Source organism: Melanostigma gelatinosum, assembly GCF_949748355.1.
Source record: "Melanostigma gelatinosum genome assembly, chromosome: 8".
Taxonomy (NCBI): domain Eukaryota; kingdom Metazoa; phylum Chordata; class Actinopteri; order Perciformes; family Zoarcidae; genus Melanostigma; species Melanostigma gelatinosum.
The window spans coordinates 8,367,277-8,389,796 of NC_136641.1; the positions used below are offsets into that span (position 1 = coordinate 8,367,277).

Below are 22,520 nucleotides of genomic sequence, written 5' to 3' on the forward strand. Positions count from 1 at the left end.
CCCCTCCCCCCCCCTGATTTTTGCTTTTATTGTCTGGACAGGTATGGACAAGCCAGCTTGTTGTTTTGAAATGTGATCTGGTAAAAGTGGAACGCACCTCACAAGCTGACCATCCAGAAATGATTCTACTTCAGCACAGAGCTAAAGCTATTAACTCTTGTTATAGCCTTAACAGTGTCATTGGGATTAAAGCAATGAATTGAATGAGAGCTAAACAACCTTGAAGAAGCTAAAAACAAACTGCTGCAGTTTCACTTGAGAGCAACACCTTGTTTGTCTTTTTTTCTCCCCAGAAGAGCAAAGGGGCACAAAAAAACAACAACATTTTAGCGAAGAAGCAACGCCTCCGAAACCAGAAAAACATTATCTTGAGTGAGCACAAATGCAAAACCCACAGCGTCTTGTGAAATAACCCGAGGGCTACAGTGCTAGACAGGTGTGCAGCAACGCAGTCGGGGCGGTTTCAGCACACATTGCCTCTGGGCTCGAGTTTCTTTCTGTTTTAACATTCGTGCGTGGGCCAAAAATTCTCAGACATGCAGATGAACAAATAAAAGACAGAGCTTGTGCACTACTATGATTTGTGCTTTCAGGGAACAGCAGCTCTTTGTTCGTCTTAAAAACATGTTTTACTTTCAAGACAAAGCCATCACATTACTGTATTTTTATTAAGTGAATGCACTGGGTTCAACTCAGGTGGTCTCTTTTATAGTCCAGGTTTAAGGACAAGTTCACGTCCAACTTCATAGGCGCTCAAACCCCAGATGAGACCCTGTGACCCACGGAGACACTTCTCCACATTCCCTGGATGACTCAGCAAGCTCATTCCTCTGAAATTGACCACTAAACCGAGGCAGGAGACAAACAAAGCAGCTCGACTATCCACGTGCAGCAGCGAGGGCTGCTATTATGGGCTATTAAGGCCGCTGCCATTTAGGCCACAAGCCAAAAAAGCCTGGAAAGCGACAGGGCCTCCTCAAAATATTGGTGTCACTGATGTTTAAAGGGCAGGTTGCTCTCAGTCATTGATGCCTCATGATTTTAGCCTAGTTTGAAGAAAAACGACAGGCAGAGACAGTCACCTTCAGGTTAGCAGCTGAGTGTGGTAGAAACACCATAAGGAGCACAGTCAGGTGAGGGAGGTATGGGGTAGAAGAAGGTTGAGGTGCGGCCTCCTGGAACGCTTCCCCACACATATACGTACACACACACACACACACACACACACACAGCCCCTGTCTGAGCGGCAGGTGATGGGGCAGGTGCTCTCCAGACATACAGTTGTGGGGGGAGGGAGGAAGTGGGAGGAAGGTGGGGCCCTGCGGTGAGCTGAGTTATAAATCTCTGTGTCTGATAGGAGCAGGCATGCAGAGGGAAATCAAATGTACAGCGCTCAGAGGCTAGACATTCAATCACAGCAAAAGGTCATCAAAAATCTCCAGCCTGTAATAACGTGCGGTAAAACAGGTCCTGGTTTATGCTTTGTGCTGGTACACGTCTGCCCAACGTGCAGGTGGTGCATTCCAGTCCAGACATACCGTAGTAAATCGGATAATCCAAAAAACACCCACAGCCATCTATTTGCGCTCCAGCCAAAATATGTACCTCCAGACTCTCCACAGCAGCAGCAGCAGCAGACAATGCACATGACAATGCGCTTCGTCATTGGGACGGCAGACAGAACAGGCAGCCATCACCTCGGCCCGCCCTCCCACTGATGCAGTTTGGAAGACGCCGGGGGAAAAGTCTGGAAGGTGGTAATGTGTTTCACATGTGGGTCACAACTGTCACACTGAGAAGAAGGGAGAAGCTTCCCCTCGAATTAAAAATCAGGAGCTGGCTGCCGAATGTCATGACTGCCCTGTTGCTCAGCCCTCGTGAAGCCGTGTAAATGACTCGGACCAGATGGAGGCTTCCCATGAGCTAATAAACAAAACAGTGAGACAGGGTGAAAGAAAACTTAAACCCCTGTGCACTCTGGGAAATACACATGAACACACACACACACAGATCCACGTACACTCCTTGGTAACCGAGGTTGTCTTCGCCTGAAGCTGTACAGGCAGAGAGGGTGTTTGAGTCTTATGCTAAAATATCCCACGGAGAAGAACAGAGAAGTTTCAGCCATGTACAGTTTTTTTTAACAACCCCTCATCCAACATACTGCAGACATGCACTTACCTGCCCTGCTCCGCAACAACTCTCTGCTGCACTGTAACCATCACATTCAAGGCTCACCTCACTCGGCACTGCCTAGGGAGCTGCTGGAAACATTATCGATGCAAACAGCGACTTGTTCAAAGAGAATACATGAATGGTGAAGCCGACGATCCCACTGGCAGGACATGTGCGTCTACTTGCTGCTGGGTATTTGGCTGCCTCTAACTTTTGTGTTGCAGGAAAGTGAAAATGAAATGTCAGATTTCACAATTCAATCCTGTACGCCACTGCAATGCACATACACACAGGCCTATTGAAAAACTAACATTTAAACAGCTGCCGTTGTTAGTTGCTACAAAACAACGTCAAGGCAAACAGTCCTGATAACAGGTCTCATACCTGTGCTGTTTCCTGGATTCTACGTTGAAGAAGTATACCTTTGTATTCAGAGCTGTCATTTCATGCGATGCACCTGACAAGCTGCACAGCACACAAAGCAGACCCTTCACTCTCAGGCAAATAACACAGCTCAACTTTCGCTCAGGAGAAAAATCAAATCTCCAACTGAGAGCAGAAAGACCATTGAGGGTGAATGAATGTCTGTGCTTGGTTAGTTATTGTTGCTGTTACAGTACCTCATTGGTGTTTGCAGCCTAGTGTGTGTGCTGGATCGTAGCCAGCAGCTGTGTGTGAATCAATGCCACCCCAGGGTCAGGCTGAGCCACTCTGCTATCCATTGCTGCCTTGTGTTCCTCCCGGCTTCGCTCCCCTCCTCTCTCGGTGTCTTTTTCTTTTGAGACTCAGCTCAGACTTTTCCAAATCTGTGCTCCTCTGCCTGGTTCTTCTCCTCCCTCTTGTTCACCGCCTCCTCGGGGAAAAAAACAAAAGCAGGTTGAAAAACAGCCGCCACTTGCTGCTCTCAGAGCTACTTGCAATGCAGATCCCCTATAAGCTCCTCTTCTCTCCCTAGCCTCTCGCTCCTTTTCCCTCCCTCCCTCCCTGCTACTGTTGGGGAAGTGCTCTCTCATTTTCTCTCATTCTCCTCCCCCCTCTCTCGCCCTTCCTCGAACTCTAATAGTTATTTAGTGTCTCATTTCAGCACCTGCTTCAAGCCAGAAAGAGACACAGACATGAGGGAGCACACAGACTTGAAGAAGAAAAATGTTGCTCCTCGGTGGGAATGTGTACAATTTGCATGTGCACTTTGTCAGCAAAAGCCTGTGTGCTCATGCACTTTATTTGAATGTGTGAGGTTTGCATTCACAACGAGTACAAAGACTAACAGGCAATGCAAAAGTGCACATTTGCCTTGTTACACGTACACAGCACTGTGTGCAGATCCATCGCTTGAAGTGTGCATGTGTGCGTGTGCCTTCATGCAACTTTTTCTCAACGTCAAACCGAGTTGGTGACAGAAAAAAAGAAAGCTGCTACGGCATGCTTGAGCTCTCTCATCGCTTGCTCTCTGCTTGCTGCTGTATCGACTATATTCACTAATCAAACATAAAAATAACAGTGGTGGGGGGTATCACTGTTCTTACTGTGAATTATTTGGCAATCTAAAATATTTTGGAATATATTTTAAAGGATCTACAATACAACTAGGATTTTCAGATGAGATAAAAAAAAGAAGCATGGGGCACGTTTGATTGACACAGCTATTTAACCCCAGTAGCTTTAAAGCTGCACTAATACATAATTGATATCAACAATATATCAAATGACGTGAAAGGTGTCGCTTGTAGTGATGATTCCAAACCATGGGATCGTCCCGACTATCAAGCATTTTAGCCTCTTAGCTATTTGTCTTGGTTTTCTGGCCTGTAAACTGCTTTATTTTGCTAACTCAGCAGTTTTCAACAGGAAAGCTAATTAAAGTTCCCTATTTTAACTTGTTTTCTTCAAACCCCCCCCCCCCAACCTTCGAATAGAAATATTTCTTATATCGTTTGCAGAACGTATACACATTTCCGTAGATTTTGGGATCCCCGCCAGAATAAAAAAATACCGTTTTCAGGGTTTGAACAATGTTTTTGCTTGTTGTCGGTGAGGTTTAAGTAGTTATTAATAAATAATAAATATTTATGAACTCAGACTGTTTTGTTGCTAACGTTCAAGATAAAATCTGCACAGGGATGGGTGTTAATTAAAATATTATTGATTATCCGGATTCAGTGGAATTGTGTCTTGATCCAATTACCATAGGTAATGTTGGATTTTTCTAACTTAATGCATTCAAATGTAAGTTGATTGCATTGTATGTTGATTCTTGTATGTTTGCATTTACTCTACATATTGTGATATATTGTAATACAGTATATCAGTATTGCAAACATATTCTTTTCACAATATGATATTGACTCCAGACATATAACCCAGCTCTACAGTTTATCTGCATCACACTCAACATCTCAGAAATGGTTCAGCCTCATCAGAAATGCAAATAAAATACTTTTAAAAGTCGATTTTTTTTTGGCCATTTGACGTGCCGTGTTGCAGCGTTTCGTTTGCTGCATCAATTACCTTGTGGCTGATTTGGAGCTGTATTTTGCAGCCCGTGCACGTGAGCGTCTCCTTCCTCGCTCCAGCAGTCGGTGAATGAGCCAGCAGGTGTCCACAGTGCATACCTGTGCTCACTGACAAGTACTAACTCACTCTTCCTGCAGGCTATTGCAGAGGAACGCACAGCAGTCATAACAATCAGAGGATTAATGTGGCTAAGAGAGGCGGAAAGGGAGGGGAAAGGATGATACAAGTTAAATAAAAGAGACAGAGAGAGGAGAGAGTGCAAGAAAGGGTGACAGAGGTAGAGGGGGAGAAAAGGGAAGAAGATAAAATAAAAGTCAGGAGTTGCTTAAAGCCACATCCATTGGTTTAGCTTGTGAGGGGAGGAGGGAGAGGAAGAGAGAAATCATCAACGAACACCCATCTCTTTCTGACTCCTAATAAATCAGCGTCCTCGTTATCTGTCTGCAGGTCTCTTCTGTTTGTAGCGAGGAAGAAGAAGCATAATGTGAAGGTAGCTGGAAAGGCGTGTCAGCAGAGAGTTTATCCCTGCAGCACAGTGAGAAAAGTACATGATCAGCATTTCAGAATCCCACGCTGAGGAGGCATATGCATTCATCAAACTACATTTATTTTGGTCTAAAAGGTCTTAAATGCAAAACAGCTCACACATCAAAATATGTCCTATATTGATCCTATATTTCACTGCTGTTTACAGTATCTTACAGCAGCAACTCTCAGAGATCCTCCATAGTTCAAGTAGAAAAGATGGACATGCCTAGCATCCAAGCACAGTTCACATGTACAGTGTGTATATACATTGCATACTTTGCATACTAGTGTCTAGATGTCTATATATGCTCTTCGTCACATTGAAAACAACATACAATCTATGTAATAATAACTGCTCACAATCAATGCCTTTTAAAAATGACAAAAAACTGAAAAAAAGCCAGCTAGTGGTTAAAGGTAGGTGCACTTTGACCTCCAGTCAGAGGCCATCAGAACGAAAACAACCACAACGTAAACTCAAAGGGGCAGTCCACTGATGTTACACATGATGATCAGCTTACTCACTATGGGGAGTACTGGACAGCCTGGAACACAGGTTCTTTAATGTTGACTGTTGCAGCACTTTGTCAAGTCTGAGAAAATAACCCTAATGATGTCATGATGAGTTATCTCTGCTTGGAATTGAAGTGTTTGGGGGAAGTGCAGTTTGAAAGGCATATAGGGGTGGGAATCGCCAGAGCTCTCGCGATACGATATTATCGCGATACCTGGGTCACGATACGATATAACGATACTTCGATATTAACACGATACTTTCACGATCCTGCGATATTCTGAGTATTGTGATAACATATACTGCGATTTATTACTTTTTTCAACTTCAAATTATGTCCCCAAAGGAAAACTGTGTCAACAACATGTTTTATCTGAGTTCTTTCTCTGATGTCTCTATCTTTGTTTCGACCAACTTCCTACCAATCACTCACGCAGACCCGGCAGCTCTGCTGACCTCACCAGAAAACAACTCAGCACCATCTAGTGGACTGAAAAAGAAATTGATTTGATTTAAAAAAAAAAATAGTTTATATAATAAAATATCGATATTTGGCGTCCGTATATCGATATAATACCGCCACGCAAAATATCGCGATACTATGCTGTATCGATTTTTCCCCCCACCCCTAATATTTACCAGGCAGGGAGAAGTTGGGGGGAGTGCTAATATTAGTTTTAATAATATCCTCAGTGTTCCTCGACATAGAAACACAACAGTGTCCTACACAATGTAAGGACACTAAAGGTTCATGGCCATCAGTTCAAATCATTTTAACACAGTGGATGACTCTAAATATAGGCCATAGGTGTCAGATTTAGCCAACCGTGACCCAGAGGGAATTCATTGAAGCTTGAGATTGTTATCAGTGAAAGAATTTGAAGGTCAGTGATTGGATGTTTTTGAAATTGCACCTTGGTAGGTTTATTTATTACCCGCACCCACACAACCCGTTATGAACGCCCAACTCGCTAAATGCATTACTCAACCACGCTAACCCACATGTCAACTTTATGCATTATAGCAGCACAATTGCACAATCTTAGGAGAGACATGCATGATGGGAAAAATAGGAGCCAGTGTTTTTGAAATTCGACCCACACCAGGGATCCGTCAGGATATCTCAGCCTTTGCTCCATTGTTCCTCAACTTTATGGAAGTGCAATACTAAATGATAGGAGGGCCCCTTTAAAGAGCAACTAAACGGCTGAACAGCAGTATTTCACCTCTGCCCACGCCCAGGTTCACTGATGGGTGTGGTTGGGTGTACTCTGCTAGACCTGCAACCACACCCAACCGTGTGTCGAAGGGTCCTGGAATACACCCGAACATAACTGCTTGAAGGTGAAAACTTAAACCACTGGAGATCAGCAAACAACATTTTCAGGGGAATTCAAGTCACTCTTTAATGTCATTAAAAACATATAGCATCAATGTAATACTACTAATACTCCGGTTGGGTCTGATGCACACTGCTGCAGGTATTAGGTCAGTGTGAAATTGTAACTAGAATGAACTGAACATGAAGTCTGACAGCATTAACAATTCATGCTGCAAATTTAGTTAGCCACTAGAAACACAACGACTTAAATGACTGGCATAGATGTGGCTTCACTAAGGTACATATTATGCCTGTTACTGTGTGAGTGTTGCATTTTGGCCACGGACGTTATTGAGTTTTTCCACAAACTAGCCAAATAAATTTCACTGTTCATCTATACATATATTAAGACATTACTTTTACATTTCTGCCAAGCCAAAAATGTATGCTGGTTTAAAGAAAATTGGGGGCAGCGCATCAGCAAACCGTATAAATCACATTTTCTGGGTGTTTTTCTTCCGTTTCCTTCAGGTCCGCTAGGGCTGGGCTGCTGTCGGGTCAGTACCCCGTAGGGATAAGAAAGATGTGGATCCTTTTCAGATCAAAGACCGATTTTGGAACATGTGAAGATACATTTCTATCGGCCTAAATATAAGTCTTAGACTTGTGTTGAAGAACTGTGGTCTCCAGGTGAAAAGGTGAGTTTAGCCTCCGTTACACACCTGCTTATCTTAAAGTCTGCCCCGAGGTATGCGTGAATGAAATGAAAACAATCCCAGTGCAGCGCCAGTATTTCACTCAGGGACAAAGTTCACTCATGTTATCCCAGATGTGAAGGAGTGTCTTTTATTCCTCCAATATCCCCTCAAACCACTCGCACTGGAGTCCTAACTCATGTTTCCAAAGGACGCGTCGCTTGCTTCAGGGGAGGCCGTGCAGTTGGGTTTGGATGCAAAAGGAATGGGGAAGGAGCACGGAGACAGAGGAGAGAATTAGTTCTGTCAGACTGACTACTGCAAGAGTGGAGAGGGGAAAAAAAGAGCTAACACAGACAATCTTTGTTGCAACATGCAACTAAGTTACAGCTGGCTGCTACTATTTGTTTTATATTGTGAAACTTGCAATAAAACATTTGAGTAAACTGCACAGTGACTGTGTGCAGCCTCACAAAATCTTGTTGTGAAGGTTGCCAGGTTTGGTAGCATTATACCTTTACAGAGGCTAAAACCATGACCTGTGCTTACAGACTGTATCGGTCATGAAGCAAAGAAAGCACCTGCTGTCAAAATGAATGATTTACAAGCTAAATTGTAACAAAACAGTTGTTTGTGCTAAAATACAGCAGAACACAAGTAACTGCGCAAATCATCACTTTCAATAATTTTCCATATTACAACTGTATCACCCAGCCGACATCTATGACAAACAGCTCCAAAGCAAGGAGACAGGGGGCGCCACTAGAATGCGTGTGCCCCTTGATAACAGCTCTAACACTATAAACAGTAACTATCTTTCCCAGCACCACTGGGGCCCGATTCTTTACAGATATTCTCTTCACTATTCTGTTATGTTACGTATTTATCACATATATCAATTGATAACATAGTTTTGTCTAGAAATGATAAGAGGTGTTACAGTGCTGTTGTGCTGTGTGTGTTGTGGCTTTCATGATTCAATGCCAGTGATTGAGTAATGAACTTGTGTTCCTTTTCATTTGATCAATTCTGCTGTGGTTACTGAAATGCTGACATCCCTCTCGAGAACGCCATTTACTCAGGTGTTGTGTAGTACTCACCTGCCCTCATCCAGCAACATTCACTACATGAGACACATGACAACAACATGGGTCAGAGCACAGGGACACACACACAGACGAGGATGAAAACACACTCTATGGGACGGTATTCTCCACAAACAAAATGTGGATGTGCAGGCTGTGATCCTTGAAGTGTGCGTTTGAACTGTTCTTCTGATTAATGTTTACTTCCTGCTTGAACGTAATGCTTTAAAAGAGCAGCAGCACTAATAGAGGAAATTCTAACATATGTCAACAGCCCACAAGCTCTACGGATTATATTCATCTGACATATTTGGCTCGGATCCCACACAGATTACCTTTAATGATCATGTTGCGTGCAGTGTGGCGAGTTTATAACAGCCAGTCGAGCCCCAGGTGCTTTGCAAATGCTCTGTTGAAGTGTGTGCACGGGTGGGTGAGCTTTTAAAAGCCTTTAACATCTGGAATTCATTTATGAGAATCAACAGTGGCAGGTTTAACGCTGCATGTGAACTCTGGTGGTGCACTGTTTCATTGATCACCTGTATGTTACCAAACAGTGCAGAACATCAACATCAAATATTAAAAACAGGATTGTGAAATTTAGGGGAGGTGTCATAGAGCTAATACGGACTTACGTGAGTATCTAATTAAATAACAATAAAGAGTCGGTACTATCCAGAATAACAAGGACATTGTTCTGGTCACCTTCATTGTATTTGTGTGGCAGCAGATTTGGAGCAGTTTGAGAGGCAGATATCTGTAAACCTCAGCTCATAAAAGTTAAATAATAAGAATATCATTTTCGGTGATTTGGGTAAACTTATTGTTTGAATTCGTTATTATTTTATACATTAGAAAGGTTTGAGGATAACTTCGATATGATTTAACATTGATCGCTATCATCTCTGCACACATCAATGCATATAAATGCTCTCATTCCTATCAAATACAGCCTCATATTTCCCTCTCATTAAAACATGTGAGGACCCCCGATCGAGTGTCAGGTTTTGTGAATGAGTGTGTGTTGCACTGCATTGTGTGTGTGTGTGTGTGTGTGTCCCACACTCTACTAACCTGGGCTGGATGTGCCTGGAGAGGCAGGGGCGGCCCCTCGGCCTCGACTCACCAACAGAGCCTCCTGGTTTTCAGCCAGAGCCTGCTTGGCCAGGTAGCGCTCTCTCTTGATCTTCAGCTCCAGCGACCCGGGGACATCAGGCACGATCCAGTCGATGGCTCGCAGCACGAAGAACACCACATGCTGGTGAAGGGGAAGACGTGCAGACAGCGAGACATTAAGGTCCTCGCCAGATCGAAGAAAAAGGCAATTCAAACAACTTTAGAAAAGATGTTGAAAGCAACCCAGGTCTTGCATCTGCTCATGCAACTTAATAAATATGAACTTTGAAAGAGAGACAGTGAGAAGAAGGCGTTGGAGAAGAGGGCGAAGACGGAGAACGTGAGACATGTCAAAGAAAGGAGACATGGTAAACCAGCAACTACAAAATAACACATGAACTACTTATATGGGTCAGCATTACACAAGATGGAAACACTAAAACATACACTAAGATTGTATTTCAAGTAGCCTACGCACCTGGGAACAGAGGCACAACAATAGGGATGTGGGTGAAAGATATTAATGGTAAATATGTGGGCATTAAAATCACTGAAATAGGCAGAAGGAAACAGATTAGCAAATATATACAAGGCAGCTCCCTTCATACCTCAAAAGCAATGATAAAACCAAGTCTGACGGCAAGAAGCTCCCAGAAGAACAGTGATAAGTTTCCATCGTCGTCTCTGTATGCTTTATATCTTAAAAAATAAAAAATAAAACACAGTTACTGCAGAAAATACTGTGTAATGGTTAGTGTGCATGATATGCAGCAGCAACTATGTGTTAAACTTCAGTAACACTATCCTCTGACCTTTGATCTGAAATCAACAAGATTAGAATGAAACTTTGGCATTTTTTCAGGATTGTGCAATAATGACATGAAACAAAACATATTTGAGAGGCAAACTACAGAATTTCAAACCAAAGTGTTTCCCCACTCTTAGATGACATGCATTCAGGCAATCAGCAGACAGTTTACCTGCACATGGGGTTCTCAGTGTAGTTCAGTGGGGCGTAAGCTAAGGTGAAGTTGACGTATCCACTGAGATCGTTACCAAACTTGAACTGGTAGAGCAGACGAGGTAAGGAGTCTGATGTGAAGGCTATTAGGAAAGCCTGCGGACGGCAAAGAGAAAAAAACGACAAAGGATGACGTTGGAGAAAAGAGATCAGCATCCAGTCTGGCGTGGATTTCATTTCCAATGGGCTCACGTTGGCGATGACGGACAGGTGCGACAGGGCTTCCAGTATGTTGAACCAGACTCCGATGTTCTGGGCGCGCTCAGCCACCGGCCGGCGGTACTCGCACGCAAACTTGTGGGCGTCCAGGCGGATTTCCACCCAGTTGTTGAGGAGGGCGAAGAGCGGAGCGAGCGGGAACGCTGCCACGAAGATGGTGATGAACCCAAACTGGAGCACTGCAGAGCAAGTTGTTTTTACATACGTTCATCATAATCTATTTCATAAACATTTGTATGGCAGTGACGTCATGTACTTAGACTACAGTAGCTGATACTTGCCCATTTCCAGGTACTCTTCGAACAGGCCCTCACACTCCACCAGCTTGTAGTCTTCCTCCCAGCGCCGAGGCTCATGGGATGCATTCTTCCCTAGCACCTTGGCCAAAGTCCTCTTCTGCTTCCAGGCCTTCACTTTACTATCAGAGCAAATAAAGATGAAATAAACATGACAATAGCGTTAATATAGAACTTTTGTAGTCAACACATGGAGGTCAGAGGTTATGCACAAAAACACCTACAAAAACAGCTGTTGGTTTTATCTTATTCTAGTTTAAAATGCCTTTCATGTTTGTGAACACAGTTTGTATTTATCTTTTGTCTCTACTGTTGTCATTTTCTACACCCTGGTTACAAACTATAATTCAAAGATATTACATTACATGGATAACTGTCAGCTTCATTTCAGTGTTGATGATTTTTTCCATGAGCATGGGTTTTTCATCTCTTCAAAGCTGGAAACATTGTTTGACAAGTTGATGTCAGAGTAGCCAGTCTCTGAGGCTCAAATCTTCAAAAGCAGTTACAGACGGTTCTATTGTGGCTTTGGAACTGGCAACTTAGTTCTTAATTCTTGCTCTGCTGTAACACAAATCTGTCTAAAACTCTCCGTACATGTCAAAAACCAGTACCATATGTTAGGACACAGCTACAGTATAGCAAGAAAATAAAAATACTACAACAAGCAGAACAAGCCTAGCTGCCAACTCACACATTTAGCGACAATAAATCTCTTAATCAATCTTACAGCAGCTGCACATAAGACTTCCCTATTGCAGTTATCAGCATAGAGATCTAGATACAAATATATGGCCTTGATTTCACCCTGACAACTGCACGCTTATATAAAAGAAGTGGTGTACAAAATAGAACTTGCCATGACTAACTATAGCAAGTAGGTAGGTCAAGAAAAGTTGAAGCAAAGAAAGCAGAACGCAATAAGAAGAAAATCTGTCGACCCCGACACCCTTGTCCTCAGCTTTTCCATGCAGTTTCCATTCTGCTGTCAGTTTCCGATCATCTTTTCAAACATCTCAGGTTGTGTTCCGTTTCACAGGCAAGTAGCATTACCACGAAGCCTCACAGCTCTCTCTCTTTGGAAGGCCCCAACAAACTGAAGGCAACTCTTCGGTTTACCAAAGCTCTCTGAAATCTGATTCTGCCCTGTTACACACACACACACACACACACACACACACACACACACACACACACACACACACACACACACACACACAGTGTGCCAGTGCTGCAGAGGTACATCAGTGAGCTTTACTGCACCAAACAAACAGAGCTGCAGCGCCGTCTGATGCAACACCTCAAAAAACAATGTCATGCAGGCAAAGAAAAAAAGCAACGTATGCGTTTTAGTACGGAGTACAAATATCACATGCCCATATTATGCTAATTCTACCTTATTCTGATATATTTCATTCTATTTGACAGTTCTGGTTTAGTTTTTTAAGGCTATTTAAGAGTTCAAGCTGATGATTATAATTTAATTTTGACAAATTGTACTCCTGTCCGACTGAGAAAAGCTTTTCTCTAAGAGGCTTGTAAGTTCAACAGACAACAATTTCCAGGAAAATAACAGGAAAATAACAGGAAACCAGGACTGGTATATACTGGGGACAGGAAACATACGGGATAATGAACTCCTGAATGTTGTTGATGAGTTGCTTTCCCACCATGATAATGAAGAGTTGCTCAGCCAGTTCAATGAGGCAACCGCCAGGACCACACTGCAATAGAGTGTGAAGACACAGAAACACAGAGCGATATGACATTGCTTTACACAGCAGGGATATGCAATACTCCCTCCCTTTGACATTTACTGATAAATGATAGACTCACATCTTCATTTCTCATCCCAAACAAGGTCCCATAGTTGCTGGGGTAACCCACAAACCTACCCACACAGAGACGTAAGGAAGTTAAAATCTGTTCGTCATTCATCAATATGTTCTGTGTTTCTGTTGAAGACTGACTTGTGTCTCACCTTCCTTTAAAGAAAGCCACATAGAAGGGGGACGAGTAGAAGTTGACAAACTGGAAGATGAACACCTTGAAGATGAAGGCATTGTCATACTGGGTTTGTGTTCTGTGCATCTCTGCAACAGAGAAAACACGGACACAAAACATTAGAGCGAAACTAAAGTCATAATTTTACTGTTCGCCTTTGTTTTCTCTTCCACATAAGTTTGCCAAGCAACAAAGGGTTTGCTTAAAACCTGTCGAGGCGTCTGACAGCACATGTTGTCATGTAACTTGGTGAATATATTTACTTAACTTATTGAAACAATTTGGACAAAACTGTGTAAAAACAAACCAAAAAATAAACTGAAATCATCCTCTATGAAAGCAAATGGAGTGAAATCGACACAGCAACTCAGAGCAGAGTGAACCATATCAGACAGCCATTAACTTGAGCTGCACATATTCTGATTGACCCGTGACTATTTCTAGCCACCCTCGCTGAGTTGCTCATGAGATGGCCCTGTTGGTCGGTTGCTGTGTTGGTCAACCCCTTTGGTTCATAAGAACTTTAAAGCATCCTTTGACTTGTCATCTGGTGCCATCAAGACAAAATTGTACTTTAGTTTATGACCAAATAGGTGAAGAATTAATGACATTTCTATCTGGTTTTGACCATTTTCTTGTGCTCAGACAATGGTGACCATCTGAGCATGTTAGCATGACAACCTTGATTGTCTTACTTGACTCTTGTTGTGTTTAGCTGTAAGCTAACTAGCTCAAGTAATAGCATCTGGTAAGAAGTTGAAAATCATCATCAAATTTTAAAGTGACAGAGATGCTTGGAAAATTTAAATTTGGGGATGCACATACTACCTATAGATACCGGGGAAGACATCTCACTTAATATTCTATCTCTTCACTTAAGCCTTTGACTAGCTATCAATGACTTTCCTGATACAGGCCTGCAACTCTACCGTGTCTCTTGTTTGTGTGCTATTGTGTTTCGTTAAATGATAACATCAGTGGTTGGCCACAGCAAGGTTGCACCCTAGAAAAAGGCGATCTGAGGTAGCTTCTGTCGCTTAGAAAATTCAAATCTCCACAACTGATGTGGGAAAAAAAGAGAGAACAGAGCAGAAAAACAGAGGCCATCTGATGCTGCTGTAGTGTTCACTGATGTATATGTACATGCGGCAAAAATGGGTCCTGATCTTATAAATAATTAAATGAGATTATTGTTATTCTCCATCTTATCACTATTCTATGTATACCCTTTTTTATCAAGTTTGTTTTATTTTCTATCTTATTTCACATTGTGGCATTCTAACCCTGTTTTGATGTTCATTTTATGTCTACTTTCCAAAATAGTTTGAGCTGCATTTCTTGTCTAAAAGGTGCTATTCAAATTAAGCCTACCATTATTATTAATACCCAAGAGGCTGGGATCAAATTCAAGACTTCATCAGATCTTTGAGGAGTCTCATCTTTTAGTTATTGGAGATTCAGTGAGAGGCTGATATCAATATAGAGCATTCTGGTTTGAGGTGTTGGAGAGCGGTATTGATTCTTACCCCATTTAGTGAGCTGCTCAGCTAATGCAGTGTAGACCTGGCCCATCAACAGGATAAGGCCCAGATTCACAATACTGCCAGCGATGTTGGCTATGGTCCCTGCCTGGAGAGACACACGGAGATGTTGAAGGAGCTGACGTACACCTGTAGCGTATGCAGTCATTACACTGCTTTTAAATATTAAACATATTCACAATAGAACAAATTAAATTCACACATCCGTCGATGAAGAGGCCTTATGCAACTCTGATATACCTCCGTACGCAGGACGGGGCTCCCGGTGCGGAACATCATCAAGCTGATGATACCTCGGCACATGACCACCGTCACCAGGAAAATCATCACCACACACAGCTGAGAGGGAAGAAGCGGGGACATTGGGAGGAAAACATCACAGTTGGTGGATTTTGTGAAGGAAAACAGCAAAGAGATATTCTGAACAACAGTATCTCAGTGTCGTAGTTCTTCGTGAGATTGCTGCTTACAAATTATATCGCACACCATCATAGCCTAATGGGGTGCAGCCATCATCGTCTACAACACACTCCTCATAGTTGGCTGATTTTTCCAGATACCTGTAAGTGGTCATAGATACTATTCTATGCAGTGTGCCTTTACGGAGCTGGTACCATGGTAGCATTTTCCACCTCAATCATCATTGTCAGTAGAAGGGTTGGGAAAAATGATCCTCAAATCCCTGTCCAAGAACAAGTTAATCCTGAGACTGAACATAATGTGTATGGCTAGAGATTATCAGATAATATCCAGCCCTGTGGGCCAATGACCTGGATTCATTATCAGAGAAAGGTTCAGTTACCACTGCAGGATTCAGTGGAATAGCACACAGGTGTGAACTCCACCTCTCTTTCTCTTCAGGGTCACAAAAGTAGGAGCTGAAAAGACACACTGTAGAATGGCAATGATTGTTTGACTTGATAAAAGAGTATGTCTATGGAAACCAAGTGGAGTAGTTAACCACAGTAATCAAACAAACTGCAATGTCTTCATCGGATTAGAAGTCGGTGTTATTGAGAATCCAATATATTGCATCAGGAAAACATGCTCAAATTAAAAGAGCACAATATCTGCCTTTAACACACAGGTAAACAGTGTCTCACCATCATAATGATGACCATGGAGCCAGTGAACATCCGGGACAACCTGGTATTTTCTGGAAAGTAGGGCTCTTTCACCCCAGTCACTGGGTTTTGCTCCATAGTCGGGGCCATGGCTGCGAACTCTGGACGAGGCCGCTCCTGAGGAAACACAGTGATGATATCAGCATCACTGGACACACTCTTTGCTGTACGATCCAGCTGCAGGCTTCAGGTCTAGCGACCCAATGGGTACAGACTAGAGTAGGTTCTCTAGAGGTGACGCTTGTAACGCCATTAACATAACAGCTAAAATGTTTTATTATTTTTGTTGTTTACTCAGGATGGGAAGGGAACAGTATTCAAAGTTTTGTGTAAAACGTTCCCATGGACTTAAAGGGCCAGTGTGTTGGATTTGGCAGCATCTAGCGGCGAGGTTGCAGATTGCAACCAACAGAAACGTCTGTGTGCCAAACGAGTAGGAGAACTACGGTGGCCCATGCCAAAGAGCCAGTGTTTGGTTTGTCCGATCTGAGCTAATGTAGAAAGATGGTGGTGCAACATAGCAGACTCGGTGAAGAAGACCTGTTCCGTATGTAGATACAAACGGCTCATTCTGAGGTACCGACAACACACTATTTTCAGGTGATAATATACACTGGCCCTTTAAGGTCTGCAGTTGGAATCTGTTGGGATTGCTAGCCGCTGAATCATGACCTACCTAAGAACCGTAAAGTTTATGAGACCAACATGGTCATACACGTATTGAAAGCAAGCAAGAAAGGAAGGATGGTGAGACCTCTTCTTCATGGAAGTCCATGCAGTCCCAGTGATGGGCCAGGGTGGCCATCTTTCGCTTCCAGTACTCCAGGAAGGTTACGGCCCAGAAGGACATGAACACACTGAAGAGGACTGTACCTGGGTGGTCAAATAAGTAGCCCAACTGCAATGCAGAAAGTACATCAGCTTAAAAGTATTTTTGCATTATAATTAAAAAAATAGGGTTCGCGAAAAGTTTGTTACCTTGGCCATGGTGCAGATATCAGACATGTTCCAGGCCTTGCATGTATTACAGAGAGGACACATCAGATAACTACCTCCGCTGTTACAGATGTCCTTACTGTTGACACATAGACACTGATTAGAAAACACATTTTAAAGCGTTCAAACAAGGACCGCTTTTCAGATTCTGATGCATCAGGTGGCCGAAACCATTTGACAAAAACAACACTCGTGGTTATAAATGTGACAGCTCAGCGATCGGGTGGATTAACTGTGATGTGTTTTGCATTCACACCAGGCCAGGGCATATTGATTGAGTGAGAAAATAGGACGGATGGAGGGTGTTGAAATCAGTCTCCCAGCTTGCTGCCAGGCAGCAGAGCTGCTGCACTTTCACTTATTGCAGTTATTCAGTGAGGTACGATAATGACTACACACAAGCTGCACAAACAAAGCCTGGACTCACTGGGAAACATCTATCTTCCTTATTTATGTCATGTGGAGATTATCAATCTGCACTAGTTCATTATCACATAAGACGGCTGCAGTTTGTTTCCGCAGTCTGCTCTCCATCCGCTCTACACTAATCAGTGGCTTTAATCTATAGTCTGAACTAATGAACCTCATTAATCTGAGACATTTGGTTGTATTTCGTCCTGAGATATCGACTTGCCTTCCGTTCTCTCTAACCTCCCTCGTTACTTTATTGAGGGATGAATTTTCAATCACTAAAACCAACAGGAGGCCATAGAAAGAGAACGGTTAACACAAAACAATCGGTGAAGCAACATTAGGGTACAAACACACTGAACTACAATGCTATGTAGGTAGAGTAGAGCCCACTGCATTGATGAATAATGAATAAGAATTTGGGCACAGACATACCGCTGTGGATTGAATAATCAAGTGGTTTGTTGTCATGCAGGGTGGACTCTGCTTTGATGCTTTGGTATGTTTGTATGTAAAACTGGGCCAGCTTTACATAATGTGGGAGGAAGAGTGTAAGTAGAGTTTGAATTTCTGCACGATTCCAGTATCCATTCAAGAATCTTCTGTCTGTGTGTGCGTTAAGTACGAGGCTGGACTGTTGCAATGGTGCTGGGTACCATTTCTTGAAGCAAAGGTTTTGGAATAGGTGTCTGTGCAGGCATTATGGTACTAAACCCGGCAACCTCACTGCAGCAACAAGACACCAGGAAGTCACTGCGCCCTGTTGTTGTCTCCCATCAAATAGTTCCAATGTGTAAATCACTTTGAACATTGCAAACAGTTTTCTTTCCCATCCCACTAGTGACAATTAAAGGATGACTCATTATTGGCACATTGAATTTCATTTACCAAGATTCAAGATTCAGGCGAATTGTTTTAAAAAGATCGTCCTGAGGAAAACCTGGCTGAGATGGAGTCGAATGAAACAAAGTGACACAAATGCCTGGGGATCTGTTTACTGATCCCTTTTACTTTTGTGATGCAACCATTGAAATGTCTATCTGTGACATGATACAAAAGTTCAGTCTGTGAACAAACATTCATACAAAGACGACAAACAATGTCTCGCCATGTGTATCTGAAATGTGCCATCATTACCATTAACTAAGCACATAGCAGTACAGATAAGGCTATAGCAGTTAAACCCCCGACTATACTGAATTTTTAAGATTGTATTATTTCTTTTCTCAAAAGTTACATCGACTTATAGACATTAATGGACCACCTCAATGTCAATTCATCAGAATGACCACTACTAAGACAAATACAGTCCTACTAGTACTACCAGTACTAGTACGATAGCGTACATATCACAACATAATGGCTGTAAAATTGGCGGATCTCCCATTTAAGACGTTCACCAAAATAACGTGATGTAATTTAGCAATTAAACACGTAGTTTCTGTGTAGTGTGTGGACTCACGCGGGTGCGTTGGTACCCATGGACATGACTCCAGACACAAAGACCAGGGTTCCAACCACAGCTGCCGGCAGCAGCCAGGCTGTGTAGAAACCTGCAGAGACAGAAAGCTCCATTAGACTGCAGCTCTCCGCTGATGCAGGGATGTGCAATTAGATTGCCCATCAGATTAGTTTGATGCTGGAATGTCTATGGCGAAGGGGTCGGGTCAGCATTGCAAAAGACGAAAGCTTGTACATCACCCGAAACCACTAATTTCAAAGCACTGAACACAAATTCGTATTTACCCAGCCAGGCAAAGTAGAGCGCAATCTTCTCTCCAAAGTACTCCCTGATGTGGTCCAGTGGTTGGTACTTGTACCATTTGCCCCAGCGGGCCCAGTAGTGGTAAAGAATCTGCCTCTGGTTCAGCTCGTCAGGACGGATCTCATTCTTTGGAAGCTGAAAGGGGCCCTGTGAAAAAACAACAACATGTTGATTCGAGAGAGAACAGAGCACAAGCTTTTCACCCGATTAAAGAGCAGATAAATAATATCGGACCTCGTGCAGCGGGAAAGCTGCTTTGTACACCCCTTCATTTACCAGTCTGTCCACACCAACTTCAGCCCTCTTCCTTTTGCCGTACACCGTCCTGGCAAGAATCTCATAGACCTGAAATAACACACAAACTCTCACTCCATGAGAGAATCATTTCACAGAGTACATGCACTGTAGAGGAATTCCTCTTACTCACAACACGGTGTCTCTGTGTATTAGTGAAGTAGGATTCATGGTCGTTGCAGCCAAGAAACCTGTAGAAGACGTACATTCATTCAGCCAACATACCCTTTTATATATTGTGATTCTATCTGAAGCGATCCACCTATTTATGATTGTCAATTCGAACTCACCTGTTCATCTTTGACTTGCGAAAGGCACATGTGTAATAGTCCAGCGGCCTGTTTGGCACTGACTCCATCATTACGTTAGGTATGCATAGTCTCTTCAGAACCTGAGCAGATGTGTTTAAGTCCAGGTTTGGCTGTGCCTGGAAGTCAAACACATCGCAATTAAGTATGAAGAACATTTATGTTCATTCTCTTTATGAAGTTACAATCCTTAAAATTATATTTTGTGACACCTGTGGTTACTGGTGGTTCACGGTAAGAACATTTTGCTGGTAGAGGTCCTAGAGTTTTGTTGGAAATGTTGAAATCAACCATTTGGGGCAGTAAACGACTCCGTCAGTAATGAAACAAAAAAATAGCAACTTGTGTCTGTTTACGACACAAACAAACAAACAGTGGGCTCAGAGGATTCAGTTTCAGTTTTAAGAGCAAAAAACAGCCAACAACAGCGTCCATCATGTCCAGTACGTGCATGCATCTATTCCTGTGAGTTCCTTGTGTGTTGTTCTATTTGAATCCTGCTCAGCAGAGGCGGACTCTGCCAGACACAATGAAAGTGGGGTTTGATGTAATAACAACACTATGCACACACTAACACTCTGTGAGTGCTTTGAGCTAAATACTAACCTCTCATACTAAATGTGCACGATGACGATTCACTTCAGTTCACTTCAATGCTCCCATGCTGATCTTTAACAGGTGTAATATGCACCATGTACCTGTATATTGTATAATGTATGATGTAATGTATGTGTATAATGTGTTTGCCAGCTTAGTTTAGCATGCTAATGTACTATAATTAGCACTAAACACACAAGTACGGCTGAGGCTGATGGAAATGTGATTAATTTTGCAGATATTTGGTCATAAACCAAAGTAAAGGACAAATATTTATATCAGATTCTGTAGCAAGCCATCCAATAATCCATAATCCAAAAATGGCAACCTCATGGTTGCGCAACAGGAGAAGTCAAGTGATCACTAAAGTCAGTAGGATACATCGTCTGAGAAACATGAATTTCTGTACAAAATTCGATGGCAATTCATCTTGTACATATTCAAATATTTCACAGGAAAAAGTATAACTTTGACCAGCTTGTTGCACAAGATGAAACTTAAGTGGAAATCATTAGAATAACACACAAGATGGGCATCTGAATGTCTGGACAAATTCCAAAGCGTTCCATCTCATAGTTGTTGAGATATTTCAGTCTGGACTCACACCTGATAGGCCAAGAGGGCCATCCATACAAATCTTGAAATCTAAAATAGACCCATTAGATTATAAACAGCTGCACTGACCTGCAATGGAGCTCTCAGACAGAGTTCCTCAGCGTAATACAGCAACACATCCCAAGGAGCGCTAAGTTTCAGAAAATGTATCGTTTTCTTTTCATTCGCCGTTTCCTCCTGAAGAAAAGAGAGGCAACACAGGCAGGTTGGTAATAAGGCCATACAAATAATAAGTAGGCTTATTAAGACATAAGATGATGATCCTTAATCTGATCGACAGCACCTTTTCCATGAGCAACCCAGCACTCTCCAGATTCTGAACAAACTTCTCCCTCCACTGTGCCAGCTGTGCCTTCCTTCGCTCAGACCTGCTGTTCTCCTCTTTTGGTGCTGCTTCCCCCTCCTCAGCGGTCCCCTGGCTCTTCCCTCGTCGTTTCCTCTGCGAGCGAACCTCCCACACCAGTATAAAGTCTAAAACCCAGATCAACAAAAAGAAGGTCCAAACGGTTACGTGAAGGACTGACTCAGCACTTGTCCTCCAGCAGTGAGCTTGTGACAACCAATACATTGAGAACTGCTGATGCTATACCTACCGATTTTGATTCTTCCATCTCTGAAGTAGTTCCCCAGCTGTGGAACTGACTGGTTACTTCTTGTATTACAGTGACTATACATGGGATCATCACCACCCATATCGTCAACAGCTGCAAGCTAGAAGCATCCAAACAGCTGAGTTATTATCAAAATCGGTTAGAACTGCTGGCAAAAACTGACTGTTTTCTCTTCTTGGCCTTTGTTCTGTATATTCAGTTAATTTGCTCTCAAAGAGGTTTAACCCATAAGATCCTGTGCCATTACTCAGCATTGTAAAAGCCTCCACTTTGCAATAATGAGCCCAGAAAGAGGAGTCAGAAAATGATCACTGAGCTTTTTACAGTCTGATTGAGAACAATCTTTCAGCGCAGTTAAGTCCCGTTGCACAACAAGACATTTTCGATTTTCCCGGCAATGTACAGTGCCTCATACCATATTGTACCCCTGTAGATTTCAGATTTACTGCAACATCTCAGAGAAGTCAGTGAGGGGTGAAGGGATGAGCAAAGCAGCAGGGTTATGGCCGCTTTGTGAATGTGCAGTCGTTTTTTTCGATATCTATGCGATTCCTACACAAAAGGAAATACTGCAGCATTATAGGAACAAAGTCAAATACTGCTTACACATCGAGGTGGGATGTAGCTCCCGTTCTGCAGGCTCCCATAGCTGTCTGTGGTTTGCGCTTCAGCCTCGTCGTCCAGATTCAGGAGGACCTCTCGGTCTCCCTTCAGCAGCTCTGAGCCCTTCCTCAACATGATGAGGCAGATGACAAAAGGTCCTGTGGAAA

At 42.8% G+C, this 22,520-nt stretch overlaps 1 protein-coding gene across 1 annotated transcript; it reads right to left on the reverse strand.

The window, feature by feature from the left end:
- Positions 1–8,853: 8,853 nt before the first annotated feature.
- ano11 (anoctamin 11) lies at positions 8,854–22,488 on the reverse strand (the record flags this gene model as incomplete). The annotated part of the gene is made up of 23 exons (XM_079273342.1): positions 8,854–8,870; positions 9,907–10,090; positions 10,557–10,647; positions 10,929–11,065; positions 11,162–11,367; positions 11,470–11,606; positions 13,111–13,208; positions 13,321–13,375; positions 13,466–13,577; positions 15,015–15,117; positions 15,270–15,368; positions 16,133–16,270; positions 16,908–17,051; positions 17,132–17,228; positions 19,023–19,113; positions 19,307–19,472; positions 19,560–19,670; positions 19,753–19,810; positions 19,910–20,046; positions 21,209–21,316; positions 21,423–21,610; positions 21,733–21,850; positions 22,357–22,488. The coding sequence occupies 23 exons, from the start codon at positions 22,486–22,488 to the stop codon at positions 8,854–8,856; spliced, it is 2,727 nt and encodes a 908-aa protein (XP_079129468.1).
- Positions 22,489–22,520: the final 32 nt, after the last annotated feature.